At 47.2% G+C, this 26,664-nt stretch overlaps 5 protein-coding genes across 5 annotated transcripts; 2 read left to right on the top strand and 3 right to left on the bottom strand.

The window, feature by feature from the left end:
* Positions 1-751: 751 nt before the first annotated feature.
* Positions 752-7,921, bottom strand: BHQ10_000814 (uncharacterized protein; the record flags this gene model as incomplete). The annotated part of the gene is made up of 5 exons (XM_040880912.1): positions 752-817; positions 875-1,777; positions 1,835-6,831; positions 6,882-7,206; positions 7,274-7,921. 5 exons carry the CDS (start codon positions 7,919-7,921, stop codon positions 752-754), a joined length of 6,939 nt encoding a protein of 2,312 aa, XP_040729319.1.
* Positions 7,922-9,675: 1,754 nt separating this feature from the next.
* On the top strand, positions 9,676-14,563 carry BHQ10_000813 (uncharacterized protein; the record flags this gene model as incomplete). The annotated part of the gene is made up of 11 exons (XM_040880901.1): positions 9,676-9,802; positions 9,871-10,161; positions 10,206-10,275; positions 10,325-10,775; positions 11,293-11,410; positions 11,466-11,570; positions 11,625-11,825; positions 12,011-12,183; positions 12,240-12,338; positions 12,392-14,333; positions 14,394-14,563. 11 exons carry the CDS (start codon positions 9,676-9,678, stop codon positions 14,561-14,563), a joined length of 3,747 nt encoding a protein of 1,248 aa, XP_040729318.1.
* A 788-nt stretch (positions 14,564-15,351) lies between these two features.
* BHQ10_000812 (uncharacterized protein) lies at positions 15,352-17,277 on the bottom strand (the record flags this gene model as incomplete). The annotated part of the gene is made up of 7 exons (XM_040880890.1): positions 15,352-15,422; positions 15,483-15,585; positions 15,643-15,685; positions 15,748-16,206; positions 16,488-16,582; positions 16,645-16,941; positions 16,996-17,277. The coding sequence occupies 7 exons, from the start codon at positions 17,275-17,277 to the stop codon at positions 15,352-15,354; spliced, it is 1,350 nt and encodes a 449-aa protein (XP_040729317.1).
* A 776-nt stretch (positions 17,278-18,053) lies between these two features.
* On the top strand, positions 18,054-19,393 carry BHQ10_000811 (uncharacterized protein; the record flags this gene model as incomplete). Its single annotated transcript, XM_040880880.1, has 2 exons — positions 18,054-18,802; positions 18,856-19,393. 2 exons carry the CDS (start codon positions 18,054-18,056, stop codon positions 19,391-19,393), a joined length of 1,287 nt encoding a protein of 428 aa, XP_040729316.1.
* Positions 19,394-22,377: 2,984 nt separating this feature from the next.
* Positions 22,378-25,236, bottom strand: BHQ10_000810 (uncharacterized protein; the record flags this gene model as incomplete). The annotated part of the gene is made up of 5 exons (XM_040880869.1): positions 22,378-22,865; positions 22,925-23,173; positions 23,235-23,449; positions 23,961-24,777; positions 25,161-25,236. 5 exons carry the CDS (start codon positions 25,234-25,236, stop codon positions 22,378-22,380), a joined length of 1,845 nt encoding a protein of 614 aa, XP_040729315.1.
* Between the last annotated feature and the right edge of the window lie 1,428 nt (positions 25,237-26,664).

Below are 26,664 nucleotides of genomic sequence, written 5' to 3'. Positions count from 1 at the left end.
TTGCTCTTGGAATCAGCTGTAGACTCGAAAAGGAGTGTCACGTACCGCTGTTCTCCATACTATTGACTCCTCCTCCTCATATTCATTTTCATCATCTGAATAGTTGCCTTTGTCACCCATTGTTGCCTGCCATCTGATGGAAAGAATACTTTGTAGAGGTTTAGTTGCGAGAGCGCGCGTTGGAATGTGATGTCACCGGGGAAAAACAAGACTAAACCAGGAGGAGCGATCACATGCAAATTTGACAGTTGACGGCCTATGAGTATTGTCTACATACAACTAGAACATGGACCATAGTTCGCGAACGTATAACATTATGTATGTAATTATAAAGTCAAGAAATCCTATTAACTATAATACATGTAAAATAAAGAGACGACGCCCATGCAATTCTACACAACACAATCTCCCAGGACAGGCCCCATCTCTAGAGACCCCAATGATCAAAAGACAACCCTAAATCACATGAAAGAAAAATTCAAGTCAAACACCCGATCCATTCATTGCAAGTTGCATCATGCTGTATTGGTGTTCTTTTCTTTTGCCAGAGGACGTTTCCACGTTAAATGAAGATCCGATTCGCCATGAAAATGAACAGATGAGAAGGGAGGAAAAACAGTAGTACGCAAATCAGACGCAAGAAGGAATAATGAGACCCTTTTACCACCAAACGCCTTAAAGAGAGTATAAGAGATTCGTGAACCACTCATCAACTGCCCAAAAGATGAGATCATGTACGGTATTAAACGAATTAAGATAGAACGCGAGGGCTCTGCTGTTGTATATGTTGAAGAAGAGCGTCGAAGAGACGGCCAATCTGGATTCTGTTAGAAGATGGTCCACAAATTACCATGAATATTCAAGTAGAACTCACCTCTGGTGCTGCTTGGATGAAGGGCAGTCTGAAGAATGTGTAGCTGCGGTTCTGGAGCAGTTCCTGGAGAGTAATGATCAGACCCCAAGGGTGTGGCCGGTGAACAATCAGCCGTTCTAGCAGAACACGAATGATCTGCTGACGAATATCAGACTCCTGTTGTTCAGCGTAGTCGATTCCGAATAGCTGGAGAATCGCAAAGCTGAAGTAATAAGTGTGGCTATTGGGATATCGCAGCTGATTTGCCATCGCGCTGAGCAGGTAGTACCGAGCCTCTGGACCGAGGACCTTGGCTAGCTTATCGAGTAGCATAGAGTGAGGAGACTCCTCGAAGGCAGCACGTGTGTTCCCTTTCAATCCGCCAGATGCTACAGCCTGTTCACCAATGTAGAGAACCAATGCGTTGATCAAAACAACATCAACATGGATGGGGGTCATGAAAAGACCTGTCTCCTTATCGGCTATTTTGTACAGGGCATCGCAGATCGCTTGAATGGTACTATCGTTTACCACATTGCTCTGGAATGATGTGTCAAGGACGTTCTTGAGATTTGCCTGTTGCAGAGGCGTAACGATATCGCCTGTGATCTTTGGAGCTTCCCGCATTTCCTGAAGTCGGTCCAGCTTTAGTCCTTCGCGGAATGGATCTGGAAGCTTATGGAAAGACGATGGGTAGGCGCTGAGAATAAGATTGCGCAACTGAGCGCAGTGAGCGGGGATCACGTTGCAGAATTGGAAGTGATTTTCTGCTACGAATTCTGGAAAGTCGTGGTGTAGTATGAGGAGAATTCTCAGCACGCCCTTGTAGAGGTCCTTGGCAACATAAGAGATGTTTCCTGGCTTCAGCTGTTCGCCCATATAGGATAGGAGAACCTGCATAATTTCACAGTATGGTGCCCAGCCCTGGAACGTTGTTAGTCGTTGTGATTTTATTTGTTCAAGGGCGCAAAGAATACTAACCGCTTCATCACGCATGTTCAACATGCCTGACATAAACACACGGTGGGAGACAAGAGACAACCAACCATACACAAAGGTTGGTACATACTTTGGCTGGAGGGACAGGAATCGACTAGCAAACGCGAACATCATCTCCTGGTGCTGATCACTCATATGAAGACCAGAGAGAGAATATTCACAGAGAATGCTTGAAAAGAGCCTGAAGAAGACTCGCTGGTTGAAAGCGTCGCCCCGCATGACTTGGTGGTGATTGAGAACCAGCACCAACAAAGACAGAACCGAATCAAGGTAGGCTGGCTTGGAACCCTTGACTGCACCAGTGGTTTCGCCCTGGAATTTAACAAGTAGTATAACTAGCTTGGCAAGAGCGTCAATATATAGGAATGCCTCATCAAGACTGCCGTTGGGGTTTTGAGACTCGTGTTCAAACATCGCCACTGAGATGTCCACGCTCAATCTGAAGAACAGTGCCGAGTCTTCTTGGCTGTTCATCACTTGTCTGTTATGCAGATCCTTGAGGAATGACTGGAAGGTGCGATCTGTAGCACCAGCAAATTTATAGACGCCAATCCACTCGCTAAAGATATACTCCATCTGGTCACGCTTGGCTCTCGCCTTGTCACTCAAGTAAGGGTTCACGACCTCTGAAACTCCAGACTCACGTAGCTTGCGAATAATGTCAACAGCAACCGCAAGGTCTGGCTCTTCGACAAGCCACTGGTTCATTGCTTCAAGACTGCCGGAGAAGTCTGATCTCAAGGCTGATGGTTCATCGTTAAATAAAACACGATCCATCAAGCTTGCCAGCAGATCCAAGGCACTGTTATTCTTCTGAAGAATTAGTTTGTTAAGCAACATATCCACGCGTCGAAGATCGAGTAATCCGGCATCGATAAGAGCAACGGTGATTGGGACGTTAAACATGTGCTCGTCATCAACATCCGAGAGAATGGCCCAAGTATATCTTGCCACAATCGAGGACATGTCACAAATCTTGGCAAGCAAGCTAACGAGAACCTCAATCTCAAGGGGACTCTCTGTCTGTGAGTAGAGACTGGTGCAAATCTTCAGACATGTCAACCTGGCGAAATCTTCGCCACTGGGGGAACTTATGATCGTGCGCAAGATCTGGTTGTAATCTTGAATGACAGGACTGTCTCGGCCCAAATCCTTGATGTGTTCCTCTGAAGCGCTTCGAGCATCCTGTTGGAGACCCGTGATGAGAATTTCCACCTTTTCACGAGGATTCTGACTGTCGAGGAAACCATTCAATTGAGATTGCGCGCCAACTGCAGAGGGTTGTGGTAGGCGACTATCTTGTTGAGGCTGTGTCGCTTGATGAGGTACTGCCGGTGGCTCTGCGGGAGTGGAGAGGTTGGGAATTGCTGGGTAAGATTCCTGAAGAACATCAGGTAACTGTCGGCCAGAATCGGTCGATGCGTTTTGCAGGTGGCTCGAAGCTGGTCCTTTAGTCTGTCGAGCGAAGTCTTCGTAGATAGCCAGTTGCTCTTTGTTCAATCCACCAGGGATCTGACGGTAGGGCTCAGGGATTAGCATTCCCCATCGATTCATTGAAGAAGGATCAATGAAAGGGTCATTGGGTCTGGCGGCTTTGTGACGACGGCGTGCCTCTAGCTGTGGCTCGATAATCTTTTCAATCTCAGGTACGGACTTTTCCTCAGCAGCCTTCTCGACAATACCGCATGCAGCATCAAGGTTGTCATTGACACACATCAGAATGAGACCTTCGGGCATGGGTTGTTCAGAATATTCCTGTTGGATCATGCGGATGTAGTTCGTCATACTCATTTTGAGGGGTTCTTTGCATGTTACAAGAGCCAAGCTACCTGCGAGCTGGCGTACCATTGTTCTCGCGGCATGTCGTACCTTCTCTTCATCTGGTTCCATTGCATAGTCCTTTGAGATGAGCTGGACCGTAGATATCGAGGCGATAGCGATTGAGCGTTCAACAACCGGTGCAATGATTTCAGCAATAGCACGCTCGACGGCAGTATGTACAATCTGGCGCAGAATGCTGGGGTCGACCATACTGCTCGCGGAAGATGGGAATACCAAAATCTTGTCCAAGCTAGGGAGGCTTGACAAAATAGCAGCAGGGGACAACCGCTCAGTTCTAATCGCTGGGTTGATGCCAGCTAAAGTCATATCCTCGAACACTTCCAATCCTTCTGGTATGTTAGCTGCTGATATGACTTCTTCGCCTTGCTGTGAGCGATCCCGGATATCGGAGGCAGGTTCAATGGACTTATGGTCTAGATCGAGGTCTTTGCAAAGTACTTCGATCTCAAACTTGAGGTTAAGCTTCAGCTCTGCATAATGATATAGCTCTATCAAGAGGCCGATAATGTCCATCAGCCATGGATTTGGTGGTTTGAAGACTGTTGATTTGACGGCTTGGAGCAGGACCTTGCAAGTGAAGGGGATAACGACCATCAGACGCTGGTTGTCGTAGCCTTCCATAAGCAGTCCTTTGAAGTAGATGTTTTTGTGCTTGATAGGCTTGTCTTTGGCAATAGTCAATAAACCTAACCAAGCACCAAGATTCTTCAAATGGCTACGTTCGGTTGACGAGTTCACAGTAGTTTCTGCATTCAACAAACGTATAGAGCTAACATAGGTTTCGCGAAGGACTTCTGCCCAGAGCGTTCGGTTGCCGATGAGTTCTAGAAGGTCAAGGTACAGCTGCTGAAAATTCGGTTGTAGCTTTGCCCGCTGTTCAACAAGATACGCAGCGAACCACTGATAATGTTCGTCTCTTAGCACATCTCTCAAATCTCGCAATTTGTCTTCAATGTTTTGTTCTGAGACGTTATTCAGAACAAACAAGATCTTGTCTTGTACTTCCTCATCGGGGTCTTCGTAGATTTCAGGGCGCAACGGTGGGCCGACATGCAACGAGCGGAACACACGAGAGGAGTCGGTATCTTCCAGGTCACCATTGGTGGCACCATCACCGTTGACTCTAGCCGGGCCGGTATCATTTGCTGGTTGGTGGCCTTGCTCCATCAAGACTTCCTCGGCTTTTTGAGAGATAGGGGTTCCATGAAGACTTGGAATCTGTAGAAGTAGGTGACAGAATCCGACCCATTCCGGCAATCGACTCACTAGTTGTTCGATCGCCTCCACACCAAACTTATACATAGGATCATGTGGCTGATGATCACGAACAGCCTCTAGGATCATACCCAGTCCAACCTTGAGAGGAATGCCATCAATCAGCCGGAAATTAATGATTCCTCCAAACATGACTGCAGTCTTGGTCAAGGCCTCCAATGGATATTCGTGGTAACAATGGTACTCGTCGATCAGACCATGAACCATGCACGTGAAAAGATCTTGCTCTGCTGGGTCTCTTGATGTCTTGTACCGTCGCATGAGTTCAAGCATTTCGCGAAGCGAAAGCTCCTCGTGGTACATCCGGCCAAACAGTTCCTGCATTTTCTCATCAATGGCTTTGGGAATGGCGTTGCTTTTCTCACCATTGGCATCAATGATGTCATCAAACCCTTCCCCGTAATTGATAAGCCGGGGATACGTTTGAACACAAATACGTTGAACAGGCGTCAAGTTCTCACGGTCTCCGACGTACTCTTCCAATATTGTGAGTAATGTATAGACTGTCTTCACAGCAAGGCTGACCATCTGTGGAGCAGCTTGCTCTGGCCGATGTGCTTGAAGTTCGTCCTCGGCCTTGATGCGAAGAAATTTCGAGAGCAGACTACCCATATCCATCTGTCCCTTTTGAGCTGCGCTTCTCACCCATGCTTCGAGATCGAAATCGCCCTTACGATGAGCTAGGGAGGCAAGGTCGAGGGCAAGGCCATTTGCAAAACTCAAAAGATATTCCAACCATCCATATTCGACGGCATTTTCGTAGATAGCCGCGGTCGATGTCGGATCTTGTGTGAACATAGTGAAAAGTTGCTCTGCAAGCCATTGCCGATCTTGCTTCCATACACCGTACAAAGCAAGTTGGTAACCTTCCTCTTGTCTGAGTATGAAAAAGGCTAGTGTACGCAGCACAAGGCTTTGCTGGATAGCCGTCCACGGTTGAGGAACTGCCAGGGCGGAGAGCAAAAATACTGGCAAGTCCTGGGATAGGACGATCTTTATCAATGGGGCGCTTTCTGGAGAATTCCAAGAAGCCTGAGAGAACAAGGCTAGATCAAAGATCGCCTTGATGGCATCGACGGACCGGATCGGTGACTTTTCGGCAAGCTCTGCCTGCATACGAACAGCATCAGGAGCATCCTCAAACAAGTCCTGTGGAAACGATGCACGGAAATTGGGGATTTGAGACGGATCAATGCGCGAATTGAGGTAAGCCGTAAGAAACGAGATCTGAGTTTGCCTGTTCTTCCAGTCGCCACCCCATAATCTCTGGACATCGAGACTAGTGTCATCACCTGCGATGCTTAGCAATGCAGAGTAAAGCTTGTTGAATTGGCCAGGCGTGATTCTCAATGACTCGCGATCAAAGACCCGGAAGACCAGTGACCAATTGATGGCTTTATCGGAGTAATGCGATTTGACCGCTCGTAAAAATTTTTCCAAGGAATATGATTGTCCATATTGCGATAGAAGCATGAAAACCAGGGCATTTCCAACGTGTTCTTCGCCCCAGCTCTCAGATCCACAAGACGCCATAACTTCGTTGACGGCTTCCAAAGATGCTGTTGCTTTGGGCCCTCTAGAATGTAGCTGCCGAATAACAGCCATTCGAGAACTGCCAAGGTCAAACATTTGTAATGCGTTGAACACGTCCAAGGGCAATTCGAGGGCTTGGTTCCGATAGCGCATGGTTGCTGCCTGGACGAGTCTGCTTTTCACCTCGTCATCGAAATTTCGTGGAGGAAACAAGATGAATCGTTCGATGGTTAGGCCGATATACGCGGCGCTGAAATCCTTTGTTGTTTCAGTTGGGTTCAATAAGCTATGTAGAAAATGAGGTACGGTGTTAGTCAAAATCGCATCCGCTGTGAAGCTGTTAGTCAAATGATACGATCGCATATATTAAAAGATTTACCTTTTGCCCGTAAATCCGATCTGCTTGCAAATTTGAAAGCTAAAGCAAGGGACACTTTGACAATTGCATCAAGCTTGAAATGGTCAAGGAATGTTGAGAGATCAAAGTCACGGAAGATATCGCCTTCTGAGGTATCGATGGTTTCTGCAATCTTCTGCGCCTGATCTAAGTCTTGAGATACCTTTTGCATCTCTTGGACGAGGAGTGGATAATTCCCCGCATTTTCAACAACCTTGTTGATTCCAGGAAAGATTTGAGGCGCGTTACCTGTGAGAAGGCGGCGAAAGTATTTTGAAAACACCTCCATACCGTTGGATTCGACAAGCTAGAAACATAGGTGATGAGATATTGGTCACTTCCTAAGGAGAGCAAAAATGGATTTCGTGACTCACTTTATAAATCTGCGCCGCTTTAACTTCCCACTTTTCCTTTCCTTCTTTTTCTGTAATGGAGTCCAGAAGCAGAAAGACTTGAGCGATAGATATTTTTGTAAGAGACGATTGACTCGAGCTCACGGCAGAGCCTGGCTTGTCCGATGCAAATCCAGTAGGGGAGTTCACCGTCGGACCTGAGAGTAGCGGAGAGAAGTTGACACCTCGTGAAGATCCCAATCCACCGCCTCCCCCGCTTCCTCCTCCTCCTAAGGCGTTACTGGCAGAGTAAGCCAGATGAGCGCCCGCAGAGGGAGTGATAGCTCTGGACTTCGGGGGAGAAGACAGAGAATGTGCAGTATGCGACAGTGGCTGCGAGCCAGGATGTTGAAAGTTAAAAGCTGACGGAGTTGTAGCTGGAGACGGAGGTTTTCGAGTGGAGCGAATGCTCGAGCTAAGAATGCCTGAAAAGGGAGATGAGAGAGGAGGGGCGGTCGAAGACGATATGTTGGTAGTCGAAAGCGGAGTCAAGCCGCGACGCTGACCCGAATGTGAGCTCGGAGCACCCCAGACTGAGTGTTGGGATCTCGAGGACCTCACAGCGGAAGACTTTTCGGTGCCAGAAGCAATCGATGACTGGGCTGAAGGGGATGGGGGACGGAATGTCATCTAGGAGACGCGATCATTTGATCTACGGCCGTTGGACAGAATTTGATCGGTTTCTTTTGTGGGAGGTTGCCAGATCCAGCAGAGCTGGACAGTGGGAATCGAAACGTATCGAGAACGGATGTAGAGCTCCTTACTCGAGTACAGTAGGAGGGTTGAAAGGACTCGGGAAGGGTGAGTGGGAAGTGAGATTTGGATGAAGTGTCCCTGGGTTGTGCAGCGAAAGGGTAGAGTCCGAGAACCAGGTGAGTTAGGTGGAGGGAGCCTGATCTACCTAACCTAATCAGGCCAACTCCCCAGAGTCACGTGCCGTCCACTCTTGCTTTTTCTTGAGGTCTCCGACAACAGCATTGACGAATACGTTGCTCGCTCTTTGGTTTCCCACACCCTTTGGCGATTTTCATGCCTGTAGATAAGAAATCATTCTCAACTAATTTCCCTTAACCAGTCACCGCGTCTTGGAATTCGATTTCGGTACTCAATCGACCTAGTAGTATGGCGTATCGGTTGTCGTCAATCGAAAACTCGGAAGGTGTCGACTAGGTCATTGTTGAAGATGCATGTTTCTTATAGAAGCTGTGATCTCGTTGATGTGACGACGGCCACATTTATGGGTCGTGAGTAGAGGTGGTGATCAATTTCATTCCCCGGTCAATTTAACAACACTATACATGTTTTCAAGACGATGAGTGGGAGGCTGCTTCCAAGATCACTTTGAGAGCGACTTGCACGTGATGAACTAGATTACGATCTTGACAGTAGTGATGAGTTTGACTTTGAGCAGTTGGAGGACTTAGAGGATCATCCCAGACCATAGCTTTAGTGTCGTCTACATTGATGAGCCGCCCTTATATATATTTGTATATATAGACTTCACCTTTTGCTACGTACATAGCAAGAACATTGACGACCAAACGTCTTTCGCTAAAACTGTATAGTTTTGGTGGTTGTCTATACGATATATTTATCATTCAATGTTGCAGCACACATTCCATCTCCACTAGGCTGGGCAGGACGATTGACTGATTCTATGGGCTGAAAAGCTGATTCTTATTGGAAGAATGAAAGAGGAAAAGACAAATGTCTCGTTTGAGTAGATATATCTTTGAGATATACAATTTTGGCAATCGATGCGGTCTTCAACCACGCTCCATGATTATATAGTGATGCACAGCTTTCGGATATAAAGAGGCATTAATGCATAAAGCCGATGATCTCCATGGATGCCACGGACTAAAAATTGTTCCTGCACCATTCTCGAAGATGCATAAAGCCGATGAGCAGCATCGACATAGATTCGAACTGATTCGCTGCTAAACCCGGCTTGTCACAGGTTGTCATAGGGTGGAACACGTGGAATGCTGGCCCGTGTGAGTAGATGTCTATCAGTCATATCGCTCCATGTTTAAGAATATCCTTGCTCTCTCAAGGTGACCGGAGACCTGAACCCTGCAAGACTATCAAGGGATTGATGTAAGTCCGACCGGACTTCATAAATTGGGTCAAATGGTGCTTTGCTGCTAGGAAGAAGATCTTGGAGATGTTTTTCCCCAATACACAGATATATATGGTGAGGTCAAGACTGCGTATGAAGATCGTCTCGCAAAAGTTCTAAGTTCGCATACAATCTGTCTCTCGTCAAATTGCTAGCCGGTATTTACAACCTTAGAGGTTATTTTAGCTGTCCAAAAAGCAAAGGCTCTTCTCATTTTTGTCACTATTCGAAAACCGCCAGCCGGTATCCTCTACGAACAAGTATGCCTTCAATAAATGGAAAAGAAGTAGGCCCTATTGGCTTCGGCCTCATGGGTCTCACATGGCGAGCTAACCCATGCTCTCAAGAGCAAGCCTTTAAAGCCATGCGCACTGCACTTCGAAATGGGTGTACGTATTGCAATCCAACCGCGACCGTCTAGTCTACAACTCTCATATCAAAGGCTAACACATGATAGGCAATTTCTGGAACGGGGGGGAGTTCTACGGTACGCCTGAATACAACAGTCTTGTACTCTTAGAACGATACTTTGAAGAGTACCCAGAGGATGCCCCTAAGATTGCCCTCAGTATCAAAGGTGGAATAAATCCCCAAACTGGCAGATCGGTTGGTTCACCTGATAATACCCGCAGAACGCTTGACGACAGTCTTGCTCAGCTCAAAGGCCGCAAGAAGCTAGATCTATTCGAATTCGCTCGTCGGGATCCAAATGTGCCCTTTGAAACTACCTTCGGCACCATGGACAGGAGTACATACAAACAGGCAAGCTTGGAGGCATATCTCTATCTGAAGTGCGCGCCGAGACCATTCATGAAGCTGTTAAAGTCGCCAAGGTCTCTGCCGTCGAGGTCGAATTGTCGATGTTAGTTATTGGTATCCATTAACATGATAGTAAACTAATTAGACGGAAGGTTTTCGACAGAGGTCTTGGAAAACGGGGTTGCAGCCGCGTGCGCCCAGTACGGGATTCCACTTATTGCCTACTCGCCAATTGGCAGAGGCATGTTGACGGGCCAGATAAAGAAAATTGAGGACATCCCAGCGGACTCCAGGTTGCGACACTTCCCTCGGTTTCAGCCGAGTAACTTCGAAATCAACCTTCAGCTTGTCGCGCAAGTCGAGCAAATGGCCCAGACGGGGGCCTGCACACCGGCTCAGCTGGCGATCAACTGGGTAAGGGCGCTGCAAAGACGTTCAGGGATGCCGACCATCATCCCGATTCCTGGTGCGACGACAGCGGAGAGGGTGGCAGAGAACAGTGTGGTCATTGATTTGACAGACGAAGAAATGGCAGAGATCGATGCTACTTTGGCCAAATTTACCACTGCTGGCGAGCTACCCTGCCCAGGCCCCCACCAACACGTAGGACTGTTGTCTACACTATGAATGATACACTGAATTTGTCTTGTCGAGAATTGATCAGTGATGTTGGTAGTGGAAGACATGTATTCCGTAGCTCTTTCCTGACTGGAAATCGGAATTACACTCTGTAGTTGCCTGAATTTCAAGGCTCCCATGTACCGAGTTTCATCACGTGATAGAACAAGGAACACAAGCGACGTCATTAACCTTTGTACATATTAGGATTAGTGCGTGGGACTCGGGAAGCCACCTGAGCACTCTGTCGCGGTTGCCCCGAGAGACGCCCACTATAAACATCCAGGGCAACTGCTACTCTGGAGCTCCCCACGAAACTGTGCTCCATTCCGATACTCCTTTCGATTATTTCCTGCCCTTCTTCAACGCACTGGATCTTGGATACCACTGTGTGCAACGACTGTAACGACTATCCATTATTACTCAGAGTTTTGGCTATCTACTAGCTATCGTCCCTTCTTTTTGTTTTTCCCTTCTTTTTTTTTATTTTACATTTCCCTAGCGGGTTACGCCGAGCACACGCTGGTCGAAGCTCAGAAACACTGAAACACTCGAATCGATAGAAGGCCAATTTATAATGCCTGGCACCATGGTGGATGGGCCGACCGTGTCGATGTCTTGTATGTCAAATGTGCCCATTCTTTGGACGAGTTCGATACTAATGGTCACGTCCAGTTGCCAATAATTTTTGGGGAAAAGATGATGCCGGTGTGATTCCGTTATTGGAACGAATGCATAATGCAAAAGTAACGTGTGACGAAGTAAAATCCTTCTACAATAGTGAGTTATCTACATAATGGTCCCAACAACTCCATTCAGTTCTAAAGTTCATAGCTCGCGCTGCAATTGAGGATGAATACGCACGAAAACTGCTCGCACTTTGTCGCAAGTCCCTCGGTTCGAATGAGACCGGCACCTTACGCGTTTCTCTTGATGTTGTACGAGGCGAGACAGAAGCCATTGCAAAGGCACATGCTGCTATTTCGCAGCAGATGAAGAGCGAATTGGAAGAGCCACTAGCAGCATTCGCTGGTGGTATGAAAGAGCGACGAAAGATAGTACAGAACAGCATTGAAAAATTATTGAAGATCAAGAATCAACAGACACATACAGTGAATAAGGTTGGTCGTGATGGCTATCATCTAGAAAGCAATTGTCCAGCTAACACAAGGGGGATAAGGCAAGAGATAGATACGAGCAAGACTGTCTGCGAATCAAAGGTTACCTGGCACAAGGTCACATGGTCATGGGCCAGGAGGAGCGAAAGAATAAGGCAAAGCTCGAGAAAACACAAATTCAGCTTGCTTCAAATAGCAATGAATACGAGGCAGCTGTGAAGGTTCTTCAGGAGACGACCGGTCGCTGGAATAAAGAATGGAAGGCGGCTTGTGATGTAGGTCTCGGTGAATCGTATTGACTTGAGTCATGGCTGACTTTTTTTTTAAACAGAAATTCCAAGACCTTGAAGAAGAAAGACTCGACTTCACGAAGAGCAGTTTGTGGGCTTATGCAAACATTGCCTCGACTGTTTGTGTCAGCGACGATGCAGTATGTTCTATAATTTGGTCTCGAGCAGGAAGTATAGCTAACAAATCCAATAGTCCTGCGAGAAGATTCGTGTCTCATTGGAGGGTTGCGAGGTCGAAAAAGACATCGGTAGTTTTATTCAAGACCGCGGTACCGGACAAGAGATTCCAGATGCTCCCAGATTTATCAACTTTGCTCGTGGAGACATCAATGACACCAGCTCAGAAGCCTCCGACGAGGACAATTATTCTGTGGCACAGTTTCAAAGAGCCATCAATCCTGCCTTCCGCAGCTCCTCGCCTCAGCCTTCAACCTACGAATCTCACCACGACCCCAGCTCAGAGTTGGCTGCTCAAATGGGCCTACCAAACCTCGCCACTACAGAGAGCAGAGAAGCTGCGATGAATCCACAGAGGTCGAGCCCTCAACCAATGCCGCAGAGTCAGCCTGCACAACCCGTCCAGCCTATTCAAACCGCGCAGTCTCCGCAGCCGGTACAGCCTTCTCCTCTGGATCTCAGACGTGGTGGTCAACTGCCACCTAACTATGATCCCCACCAGCATGGTGAGATTGGAAATGTGCCTCACAATTCCTACCCGACAGACGGTATGACAATGTTCTGCCGCACTGGACCTGCATCTGAGCGTAGCTCGGCGACCAGCGCGTACAGGCCCTCTAGTCGAGAAGATAACGCGAGTGACATCTCCAACCCTACATCATTCTCAAGCCAAGAGCCTCCCAGCGGCAAGCAGTCACCAGTAAAGCAGCCAACCAACGGTGTTGCAATCCCCGGAATGACTCCGGAAAAGCAAATTCAGAAGAAGCGAAGCGCCTTTTTCAGCAACAGTCCCTTCCGTCGAAAGAGCCGCCACGACAAAGACCGCCAGTCGCAGTCTTACTCTCGTAGCCCCACAAAGCCTACCTACAAGCAGCCCTCACCAGAGCCTCCACGGTCTACTAGCCCAGAGCCTGTGGATCCCAGAGCAAACTTTCAGCTGAACATTGGAAACAATGTGTTCGATGTAGCTTCGCCAGACAAAATGCCCGCACAAGCATCGCAGCCTCCGGAGGACGACCTTGACCCGATTGCCAGAGCGCTTGCCGACCTCAAAGGAGTCGGGAAACCTTCAGCAGGCCGAGTTTCCGCAGACCGCTATCATGGCATAGCAACGCCTGCTCCATCTGCCACCAGTTCTACTTATGGAAATACTGGTAATGCAGATGCGCCGCCTCCTTCTTACAATGAACCTACTAAACGACTGGACGCACCTCAGCCGGCATTTACTTCGGCCCAAATGCAAAAGACGACCCAGAAGTATGTTGGTCAAGCTCAGAATATGTTTGGTGGATCCAACAGTCCTCAAAAAGGCTCTACAAGGCCTCAGGCTTCTGCTCAAGAAGTGGCCCGTTCTCGGTCTCCTGCTCCAAGTTTTGGCGGACCCCAGCGTACCACTACAAGGGCTGCTCCGGCTCAAGACATACCTCGTGCTCGGTCTCCTGCCCCAACACTCAGAAGAAGCGCCAGCCCTCAGCCTGCGCCTGGACCGGTAGATACACGCGCCAATCAGTACAGTACAGGGGCCGGAGCTCAAGGAGGAAGTGCAAGTCGTGCTCCGACAACGTATCAGTCTAGGAATTACAACGTGCGCAACACTCAGTCTCCAACTACGAACACTCGCCCGGGCAGTGATCGTGGTTACTCGCCACAGCAGTATTCTCGACACGCGTCCCCCGTTGAAGCTACCCGGCCAATTTCACCACGTCCAGCGTTCGCACAAGAGACTCGCCCAGCTAGTGCTAATGGAATGGAGCTTCAACTCTCTGGAGGCCATGTGGAGTCATACAGAGGCGGCTATGACTCTTACAATGGACGTGGAGGGCAGAATGCTGGCCGACCGCAATCTATGTACTACGGCAATGGTGCAGATTCCGTATCACGATCTCGCAGCAAGAGCATTACCGTTGCCGATCCTGGTCGACACCTGAGCCGCGATGGTCGTCCGATTCTGCATTTTGGTAAGTCTGAATCTTAATATGCTTGTTTCATATTTGATACTAATGATGTTTCACGTTTAGCTCGCGCTCTGTATAGTTACAATGCCGCAATCCCTGAGGAGCTCGGATTCTCTAAAGGAGACATCCTTGCGGTCTTGCGCCTACAAGATGATGGATGGTGGGAGGCAGAAGTGACTGGAAGCCGAGGCCACCCTGGCTTGGTTCCAAGTAACTATCTGCAAAGCATTTAACGACTTTGAACGACAATGTATAAACTAACCATCAACACGAGCAACTCTATTGTGTTGTGCCTTGCACATTTATTTTCCGTTGTTGACCGACCCGCCTTCTTTAACTTCTTACGTCTTTTTGATCTATCGATGACCCATGCAAATTCCTATATTCTCAGCCGTCGATGAATGGGTATCGACTAGATGTATATTTGTGAGCGACTTGTTTTTTATTTTCTTTTCCGTTTTTCGTCATTTCCCCCCTATTCTCCCTGAAACCCTTCTACTTTTTCTCCTGATCTCTAATCTTGATTTTGCTTTTTTTTAATGTTGGGGTTTAACAAGCATGTTACCCTTGATTCTCACGTTTTCTAATCATGTCGAACAATCACCGTTTGGTGCTGTCAAAATCCTCTCATAGAGGTTGATTTTGGTTATGTTTTTCTTATGTAAATACGTTTTTATGACTAGGTTAAACGAACATTGCAATTTCCTTCCTGGTATATCCAGTTCTTCGAGTGGCCGTACGAATATGTAATTGATCTTATCTTACCGACCGTGTAGATTACGATACATGTGTAACCCTGATATACCTAGCTCTCCATGGATGCCATCGAGGCATACTTCAGGTATGTATATGGTATAGTGAGATATGCCAACATACCATTAGAATATATACAAGATAGAAAGATCAAACTACAGTGCGCATTCAACGCTCAAGACTCCTCAACATCGACAATTGTACAGTACAAAGACAGCGACATAGAAAACGAAAATTCGGTAAAGTCGATCATCAGACAGAACCAGCCTCACTCATCATCAACGAAGGAGTTCGCAAGTCGGCCGAAGATCGGTACCTCGTAATGATCGAGGGAATAAACTATACAGCTTGTCAGTTTGATGCTCCATCGAATTAATGATTGTGTAGGCATGTACGCACCATCTTGGTAGGCGTGTAGACTCAAAAAGGCGATTAGCACGATATCACCAATGAACATCAGCCAGGAGATTATGCTCGACCAGGAGAATATGAGATGTAGAACCTGTCAAAGTTAGTCAAGAGTTTCGGACAAATAGCTAGTAGGAAGGGGTAGACGAACAAATATAGCACTAAACAGCATGCTCGACTGCCACGCATGGAATCTATTTCTCAAAAAGTTAGCCAGTTATACCCACCTCCCTTCCCAAAGGTCTGATCAGCATACCGAACATAATCACTTTTATGCTCAAACAACAACAAAAACACCCCTCCTGCCGGCGGCAATAACAAATACGCCAGCATGGCCTCATAATCAACCCTTAGCGGGAGGCTCGTCTCGAACGCATCAAGGTCTGCTCGTGCGCCTCCGTATCCGTTGCTATTCTGCTGTTGGCTTTCGGGATCTGTCCATGACGCCGATGCTGCTGTAGATTCTTGATATCCGTATCCGCCGTTTGATGGGTTGTAGAAGTGTGAAGTGGGCGATGCTTGATATGGAGGTGGAGTCGATCTTTGCTGCTGCTGCTGCTGTTGTCTATTATTATTGTTGTATTGATTCTGGGAGGGTGACCTGGTGCGATTGGTTGGGTCCGTTGAGAATGGTGGTGGAGGTGAAAGAGCTCTTTCGACTTCGGGGGATTCGTCCTGGTAGGGCGCGAAATTCATGATGATGGTTGACGATGCGCTGTTGCTATTGATTAAGTAAATCTCGCTCGTACTCAGCTTCAGAAGAAGCGATGTCGCATTCTGAGCTGCCTGGCCGATAAGATCAATCAAAGACAGATAGGGGAGCTTAGTATACATGCCCCACTTCCACGCGTCCGGAATATATCATTGGTCAACTTTCTCCGCGCTTTATTTACTCTCAGCCTTCAGGAACGCGAAGTCTACCATAATTGTGCATAGATGTAGCAACAAGCTACGGCTGGGTATCAATTGTTTGTGAGTATATAGTCTAAGGCTTACCACGCCCACGAGTGGCAGCATTGGAACCACGGGCAATCCCGCTGACTGGACGTCGCGTTGATGCCGCCGAAGCTGGTCGAGCTGTTCTCGATGTACTAGTAGAAGAACTACTCTTAGAAGCAGACACACTCGGCGTCCTCCCCAATCCTCCACGTACCACCCTTGCTCTCGTTGTGCCTCGACCTCGCCCTGTCGCCGTTGTTGCAGCTGCTCGCGCCTTCTCTTCTTGTTCCGCTTTTCGTGCTGCCGCTTCCCGGCGTTCTTGTAGTTCTCGCTCTCTGCGCTCGACAGCTTGTTGTTTAGCTACCGCTTCGCTTTCCATTTCGGCGATATCATGAGAGGCGCCTTGCCATTGGGGATTGAGGAGGAGTCTTTGGTTGTGCTCTGTCTGTGCTAGGATTCGGGTCCATGTGTTGAGGAGCGTTGATGCCGAGTCCACTGTACGTGATACGGTCTGCTTATGTGTCAGCTAATCCCGAAATCAGGGTGTTGTACGATAGTCACAAACCTCCATATTTCCTCTCGCTCGTTCCAGGCTCTCCAGTACTCCCTCAATGGCTAAATTCACGTTCCTCACAGTTTGCAACTCACTTCGGAGTGCAAGCTCCCGAGCCTCTTCCTGGTCGAGTGAGGGTTCGATATCTTGATTTTGTAATCGATCTCCCGATGCCGGCGTTCTTTGGGGCACTTGTCTCGCGCGTCGCTGTGAGGGCGAGTTCCATAGCTCTTCTGTGTCTTCGTCCGATAGCTGCAGTCTCTCCATCTCCTCGGTCGCGTTCGGAGTAGCCATTACTGCCGGTTACACCTGTATTGCAAGTTTCGCAGTAATTGTGTAGGGTGATATCAGAAGTCACTATGAAACGATGTACAACGCGTTATTGATGTGTTGTCGGGGTAAACATTGAAAAACCGAATCGGCGGGGCAGATTGGCTGCATCGTCGGCGGGCAGCAATCGGCCAATCAGCGTAAGTATCGATTTCTATGTACATAGTAAACACTCCTCATTCAGTCAATCTACGCAAGAAAGTTTAGATTATTGAAGAAATGACCAACAAACAGCAATACGTCAGCACTGTTGCAGCCTCCACAACAAGCCATAAGTACTGATATCTCTTTGTTCTTCTTCATTGTTCGCTCGACCAGGCGTGGTACGGAGCCCAAACAGGCTAGCGGCGGCCGTGTCAGCCCCCCGAATTAAAGCGAGTGGCTGGAGGTCCATCTGCCAACAACCAAGCATTCCACACTTCATCCCAGTCTTTCTCCATATCAACATCACCATCTCCTCCTCTCTTACCCATCATTCTTTCTGTCTTTTGGCACTGCAACAATTGGAAGACGTATCATCCCCTCGATAATTTGTTTCTGGCGTGTCTTGTTCAACTTGGCTACCCTCGATCCCAAGTGCTCTTGTCAACTCCTTCATTTTCGCGACTGTGTGCTCGCGCTTTAGGGATAATCAACAATCCCTTGTTTACATTTCACTGTCAGACTTAACAAACTTTGTGCATGCTACCAACAGATATCGTTACCTGATTATTCTCAAGCTCTCAAATTAAGTGATCGCAATGGCGACCACTCCTCCGCCTTCAGACTTTCGTGAGCTACGCGAGCCACGGGCACCCAGACATGGCGCTGGCTACGACAGCTTCGAACCATATCCCACAAGACAATCTGCTCGACTAGCAGGGCAACGGTCTAGCGAGTCGCACACAACTCCCCCTCCACCAAGTCCTAAAAAATCCGCGCGTCGCAACGAAATCGACKCTTTGTCACCTCCCAGCACGCTTTCTCCCCGCAAGAAGCCAGTGCATGGAAAAGCGTCACTACTCAGCGAGACCTTGGATCTGGAAGCTTCGGATCTTTCAGACGGCGCAGGAGTCTCAGCAAATCGGTTTTCCCGGTCGGCAATCCTTCCAGGACATTCGCTTCTTTTGCCTACCCCTGCAAAGACCCCTCGCCATCAGAAGTCGATAGGCAATCTTGGTGCCGCAGCACGTTCTCTCTTTCCTGTCAATGCTTCATCTTCGCGCCACACGAAAAGCACAAAGAAAGCCAGTGGATTTTCTCTGGACAGTTTCAACGAAGATTCCACAGGCAACAACAGCTCAATCGAAATCTTCACAGACAGTCGCGATCGTATCCCTGTGGTAAACAAGAGCCACGACAACCCATTCTTGAGCAAAACAGAACCCAAGATGTCTTCTGATAGCGAGACTCCCAAGGCTAAGCGTCAGCGTGTCAGCTCTCGTCGTGTAGCACCAGAAGTTGATCCTAAAGAAGCTGTCAAGCGGACTGATGGGATGCTTTACACCTTGTAAGTTTTGAAATTCCCACAAGTCACTATAGTCATGCTAACAATCTTATCAGCCGTGGCAAGAAAGTTTTTCGCAAGTTCGACTATCAACGCAGTGATTCTGAGGATGAACAGAACGAAGAAGACGAATTGGGCTTCTTCGCCGTTCGCCCAGACTTGCTTGACAGTAGTGTTAATCTCGATGTCCCGCGTTTGACCCGCTCAGCCATCAAAGGCCGCCGTCTCTTTGCACCAATTTCGGAAACCCAGCAGTCTGGCTCTGTCGATGAGAACGAAGAGGCTACTACCGATATTGAAGACCCTGTCGACTCCGTTGAAAGCACAGACATTGTGCATTCTGAAGGAGATCTCGAGACGACACCCAAACGTTCGCTACGCACTCGGACTACTGGTTTGCACAGTGACGACAAAACAGAGCCTGTTCATCCTGCTGTTGCAGACACGAAGAAGAGTGACAAACGCAGCAGTCCTTTTAGTGTCTGGGCTCGCAAGAAGACCCAGCCTGCCGATGTGTCTGTGTCGAAGAAGCGTGAAGCCGACCCATTCACTGGATCGCCTGCCCCGGCCGCCAAGCGGACCAGAGCTCATTGAGGGGTGTTTGTCCCCAATGGACATCTTCTGTTTCGAGCATAATTTGACGATTCCATCATAAGGCCCATCTCTCAGGATTGGCTCGCAGCGGGAGTTTCATGGAGTTATTTTAGTGGTACCGAAGTCAAAGATACCTTTTCTCACATTCACGGTTATCAGGTTTTTTCGAGTGATTGTCTTTGTTTTTATCTTTCTCTCTTTTCATCTCAAACGGCCTACTCTGTCAAATTCCCCCTTTACCTGTATGTTCTAATGTCATGGCAAGGCGTTTGAATTGCGCTTCATCTTTGCTGGGCCACTATTCTGTTTTTTACATTTTTATGATGGTGTCGATATGCACCGATTCAGACATGGATTGAGTTCATTGCAATCAGCGGGAATACACCTAGGTCAATTGAATTGAAATACAGTTGACTCAGATCTAAATATGTAGAGATTAAACCAAGTAGACAGTGGACAAGCCTAGAGAAACCCTGTAAAAGGATATATGTCCACAATCACTACGTGGATAGACAAACTACTGAAGTATTCGTGACATTATAATCTATCTGGGGTATGTACACTAGGCTGACCCTCTCGGCTAATTTCCTGAGGAGGTAAGGTCAACGATTGATAATGTGGAGTTAGATTTTAGATCGGCTCCACTACCATGAATCTCAATACCGTACTGCGTAACGTACCAGGCCATAATACGTAACATCGATGCGTATCTTGTTACCTGGTCCTACGTATCTTCTTTCTACTCTGCTTGTTCGTGTAAACATGATATGGGTGAAGGTATTTCGATGAGCGTACGCAAGAAAGTTTTGGAGACGTTGGGGTCCAGAGCTTCTCCGGTAACACCTATAAAATGGTCGCATGAATGCATGACAGTCAAGGAGGGCAAGAGAGCGTAATACTTGATCTTAGCCTCATGACACTCTTTCGAAGGGTTAACAAGGGCCTCAGTTCGAGTGACTAGCTTTAGAGCTTTGGATCCTTATTGAAGATGTAGATCGTTACCCAGATGGACTTCTTGAATCCGATGCACAGTGTGTTGAAATAGTAGCTACAATGATTTGGCGGTTGACTACAATAGCTACCCCCTTCTTTCTTCCTCTCTTTCTTTCTTTCTACTTCTCATACACATTACCTCCAAAAGTGAACGAACAAATTCGCCAGGCCATGAAAAAGGCGGCGCTGCAAACAACTTACCGGTAAGGAACAGACAACACAATGATGCTAGGATCCAACGATCTATTCAGATCTGGGAGCTCATTTTTGTTCTCTCCAGTCGACGCGAGACTTTTTGCTAGCGTTACTTCTTCCAAAGAAGGTTAGAGACTCCCTATCCATCACTAAATCATGTGTACTCATAGCCTCTAGGAACTAACTGTCATAGGATTATCTTGAACCATCTATCAACTTCAACTACATCCCCAAGTATACACCAGACTACGATCAGAAATATAAAAAACCACTTCGCCAAATACAGATAGAGGTCTAATTATGATAGCTGACTCGAGCTAAAATTAATTCTCAAAGCCCGGGCTTCGAGAAAGCTCCTGATCTAGCCTCGTTAGAAAGATTGCCTTTTCTGAACATATTCATCCAGGAGACCATACGCTTCACTCCATCCAGTAAGTTGAGTTTCCAATGATGATACAGTTCCGACTGGACTGATGGCTTATAGTTTGCTTCAATTTCGAGAGGTGTTGCACAATACAAGTCTTCCCTGAAGAGGTGGAGATGGTGAAAAAGGGTCATGTTGTTTTTATGTGTCGCGCCACTACAGTCCTTTTCAGGAGAAGTTCATCTCATTAAGGCTCCTCCTTATAGTCGCGTCCATTTTTGGAATGCATCGACTGCCGACCTCTGTCGGTATTGACGCAGATAGTTGGCAACCAGGTCGATGGAAGGAGTGGACTTCCCCAGAGGGAGAATTCATACACTTCAGTACGGACCCACGAAAATGTCTCTGTCGGTATTTCGCTCATTTGCAGATGGAGTACACCATTGTGCGCCTTCTTCAGACCTTCGCGCGTATTTCTTACCATGGACTGGAGAGCAGGTCAAATTCGAGATCAATACCAAGTCTGCATATCTTGTGCTGTGTAAATTGCACGGAGACTTTAGAAAAATCTAAAAAATAACTTTATCCGAAGATTTGTACAATGGAGATTGTAATTAAATACTTGGTGACACTCAGGTCAACCTGAAGTGATCTGGAGCTCGTTAGTGTTAGGGCTTTCCGTCTCAAACCCTACGTATGGGTAATCCCTCTAACGGATACCTATATGTATGTAACAAGTGTAGACTTATTATTTGACTTCCCCGCTTACAATTATAATTTTCTTTTCCTTTCCTTTCCTTGCTTTTTCTCCAGAAATATCACTGGGATACATTTGTATCACTGTAAATCAGGGGGAGAACGGTAAGCCATGGATGTCACAAAAGGCGCTCTAAAACTTTTTTTTTAATAGAAGGCTAGAAGTGACGAAGTGTCGTAGCTCCATAGTTTCCCCGTAGGTCCACGGAACGTGTTATTGTCAAAGCATCAGGAGATAGATGCGAAAATGTCTACGGTTATATTCCCAAATGGGCAAGGACATACGAGTACGAGCGGGACCGAAAATTTAGATTTTTTCACTAATTTATAGCCTGGAGATCTCCAAAAGATGACTAACTGTAATACTTTACTAGGTAGTACCGTAATACGATACGTGGTACTTTGAAGATATTTTAAAAGCGAATGTAGAATAGTAAACATTTGAACGTATGGAGGCATCATAACTAGATATATGCTAGTGTAAATACATGGTCGTGAAATCCAAATTTTATATTTCATTCTATCATGATCCAGACAAGACTGGCGCTTCGAATAAGCACAGTGATCTTTAGATAACATCACAACAAACAAACAAACAAACAGGAAGAACAAAGAAATCAAATAGACTGGTAAATGAGAAAAACAAGCACACTGAGATATGTCTCATTAGTCATCATCAAACAGCTACGGTGTTCGTGGCTGTAGTGGGATTCTCCAACTCCCATGTGGAGATAGACTCAATCTTGCGTACCTCAAACCCTTTTTGGAAGAATCTCTCACCCCGACCAATTTGGCAATTGATTTCGCTAGGGTGGATAAAATGGAAAAACGCCATCACGACAAACATCAGAAGCGCATCGAGAACATAGAGGAAAATTTCATGAGACAAAAGATATCCATCATATCCTTGGATATATTCGACGACACGAATGACGGATCGAATCATAATGAGTGTGCTTGTAACGTACAGGGCGAACAAATGTTTGCGCCAGAGACTCTCCAGCCCAGTTGTAGCGGGTGTAGGGTTCTTGTTGATGCGAATTTGGAATATCAATGTGGTGATCATGAAGAAGCCGAAGAAGATGATTTGCACGAATAGACCGCCGAGGATGACGTGTTCTCCAGTCGAGGGGTTGGAAGAGCTCGTTACCATGAGGCCAGCACCTATACAGAGCGAATACAATTAGATGATAAATATGCCCACAAGAAGTTTGTCAACATACCGGCAGCTTGCATCAAAAATGAAAGCACATCGCCAGCAACAAAAGTCCTGGTCAACCAACGCACGGGAACCACAGAGTTGTTCTCCGCGCGGAGCATTTGTATCAATCGTCCGAGCTCCATGTAGATACTCGCCGCGAAGAAGGCGGGTGCAATCAAGATCAAAGCGCTCTGCATTGCATATGAACCTGTTGAATAGTTGGGCGCTTGGCTTGCGGAGAGTATACGGCCGATATAACCCACGGTTTCAACTATGTCATAAGAAGTTAGACATCGTGAAGCAATGGCCCACAGAATGGTGAAAGAACTTACGGATACCGCCGATTAAGAAAGGAATCATAAACCACGTCCGAGTCCGCATCAACTGGTAGAAGTGATAAACAGTGCTGAGGCCAAACAGGGCAATGAAGATGCCCGCAGCAGCGGTAGAGGGAGTATAGTAGTAAAGTMCCCAAGCCATGATAGATGAATGCAAGCAGATCTCAAAGTTGCCAGTAGCTTGAACAGTCTGAAAAAGAACGACATGACTATGAGGAAATGTAGTCGTACTTATACTTGATTGTTGAAAATCTAGTTGTTTATGACTTGCCTCCCTATGGAAACCCTAATGTTATCGTTCCAAACTTATAGTAAGCTGGACCCACTTAGTGGCCGCGTGGGCGTAGGCCCAAAACAGTAAAGTAAAACGAATACGAGGTAAGTAATTCCTTAAAAATACTCACAACCTCCAGGCATCAACTTTTGTTGTCAAATTGTGTTTCTAACGGACCAGTTCTGATACCTTGATGGCCTAGCAACCCAAAAGCATGAGCATAGATGACAGCTTTCTATGCAGATCCAGATTGCTCGAATATCTGATCCATAGCCCATTGGATCGATTCTCGCCCCTGGCCGTCCAACACATTCCATATAGCTTTGGACACCCGCGTTGCCCACGGAGTGATACACCAATGCTGCCGTAAACAATGAAGCACTACACAGTAGTGAGCTAAGACTACCAGAGCAAAGGCTCGACGCTCCTGCAAATAATCCAAATACAACGGCGATAGTTTGATGGCCCATTTTCCACTTGGCGTCATGGAGTTCACACCGCCATAGAAAAGGACAAACATTTCTTCGAGGTCATCAATCGCGTCTCGGTATGCTGCGTGGCTTTCTGGTTCTTCTTGAAGCAAATCGTTCAGCGCATGTAGTCTGGCAATTGCTGTTTTCGTATCAGCCGGAATGTCGTTGTGATACTCGTCTACCTGCAACAGCGGCGCGAAATCACTTTCCACTAGAGTTTGGCGAACACGGGCGACAATTTGATTAGTCCCACGTATTAGGACGAGTATCTGGTAGATGTCTTGGATAGGGTCGGACATTTCCTGATTATATAAGGACCCAAACGCATAGATCGCAACCAGGGAAGAGAAAGCGAATACAGCCTTACCGTTCCATGAACCGACTGACTGTAATGTTTCTCTAAACAGGGTCAAGGCTCTACTCTGATGGAATGCGGCTTTTTTGATATATATCGATTGATGCCCTTCTGCCTTGAAGCACGAGAGATGCAGCGCGGATACAGACAGAATCCCCCACAACAAGAAACGATGAGAGAACGCTTCTTGGGGAACCAGTTGTCGCCAGATCCACGTCGTGGCCTCATTCCGAGCCAGCACCCTATGGGCCGAGTTACACCAGTGCATCATCAACTCCAGATCAACCACATTGACTTCCATGGCAGGCATGGCATCAGCACCCTGCGATCCCGTCCATCGTTCCAATGTGACAAAGATGTCATCGTTTTGACCCTGAGGAGGAGTTTGGTGATCACTATGGGGCGATGTCTTCTCTTCTTTCCAGTCTTTCCAGACTAGCGATGGCGTCCCATAGTCACATGCCAGATGGCGTCTCGTACAGTTCGAACACTGTGGGCGAGTTTCGTCACACTTGTAGAAATTAGCCACATAGTAGAAAGGTTGAAATTCATAGAGAGGGTMCCTTCMCCCGCCTGCGTTTACATTCCAGGCATCCTCGACGTGATTTGTTATGACTTCGACGAGTCTGCATGGTCAGTCGGTTGGAAATCACCGAAATCTCAGTCGGACTCGCAGCTGTTCGCAGTTCATGCTGTCACGTGATATTATCCAGGAAATGCTGTAGCCTTGGTCTGGCAGGCGATGCAAGTAAGAAATCTACTAACTTAGTATATTCAATCGATGTTATCATGGCTGAGTCCGGAACGGCAAGACTCACACTTGCTTCCACCGCCTAGGCATGTCATGCCTGAGGCACAACGCAGCTGATTGGTAAACTCAATTGGCGTTTCCATTTTGAGAAATAGAGTACGAGTACGAAAAATACCAGGGATTTCTCGGTATGTAACTTCCCGGACCCGCAGATCCGCATAAATTACTAGCCCCACTGAGACACTGACTTCGGCTCAGCGTTTTGACTTCAGTACATCTTTGAGACAAGAACATTAAGTCATGGAACTTTCCAATTATTAGGCTTTTCCGACTCAATGGGCTTGGTCGAGACAGAGTTTTCTTCTTCCATGAGTAACCTTCCTTTTTTCAGAGCTCATTAGGATTCATTTTTCAATATTTCCTCTTCCATCACTTCTTGGATGACCTTCGAGATTGATTTCACATTTGGAATGGAACCCGAACAGGAATTCGCGCAAAGCTCGGCTCCTTCTCCCCCGCCCTATTCGCCTTAAATCGAGGATAACCTGGCCGCTGGATCAGGCTACGTGCAAAATGATTGATACTTTGTCCATTGCTCATCGAAGAAAATGAGATGATAATCACTTGTAGCCGGTGGAGATGTGAATATAAACCTCGAATTTAAAAACTGCGCAAACTTTGTCCAAAATGACCGACTCACAGCAATGTTCATAATCCACCTCCCGAGTACACTGAAGACAATGTTGTGCCAGATATCATCCCTTCATTGAACATCGTCAATGCAGTTCTAGGCAGTTGTGGGGATGTGCAGCCGTTCGTCGCTTTGGGAGATGCTTTACAGAAATCTGGGTATTCGCATTGCGACCCACAGTGACTTTGCCGATTTTGTTCAGAACTTAGGTCTGGAATTTTTCTCCATTGGAGGAGACCCGGCGGAACTGATGTCATACATGGTGATATACCCAGATCTTGTTCCACAAATGAAGAGCCTCCGTGATGGCGAAGTTCAGAAGAAACAAACCGTGATGGCTAGTATGATCGAAAACCGACGTTGGGATACTTTGACGGATATATTGTCTGCTACCACAAAGACTGGTTCAGATATGCCTAAATCAACCGGCAAAATGCTACAAACTCTTATAAGAGAATTTGTCAAAAGTCGTCCCACCAAACCATCAGATGACGTTGGTCCTACTGATTCAGCACGATATGGAGCGTCTGTGCTGCCTTGCATTTTGTCCTTGAGACAACAAGATAGTGACCGGGGAAAGAGCCCTCTGGTAACCGCCGGCAATATAGCCGGGACAACATTGAAAGGATTTGGCAAATTGACCGGTATATATTTCAAAGGGGTAGTTGTTGATATTCTGCATGCAGCTGCAAAGGGCTTTCGCCAAGTGCCGAGACTGTATGGCGATAAGCCCAAAGACTATAGCGAGGTGCGAGGCTAGAAATCAGGTGCGTTGATAGGAGGTAGAAATTTCGTGGATGGCATGACGGATAGCTTTGCTAGTATGACCACGCAACCGGTCAAAGGGGCCGGGGAGAAGGGGGCTTTGGGTGCAACAAAA

Source organism: Talaromyces amestolkiae (genome assembly GCF_001896365.1).
Source record: "Talaromyces amestolkiae strain CIB chromosome Unknown scaffold1.1, whole genome shotgun sequence".
Classification (NCBI taxonomy): Eukaryota; Fungi; Ascomycota; class Eurotiomycetes; order Eurotiales; family Trichocomaceae; genus Talaromyces; species Talaromyces amestolkiae.
This window is presented reverse-complemented; position numbering and strand designations above follow the sequence as displayed.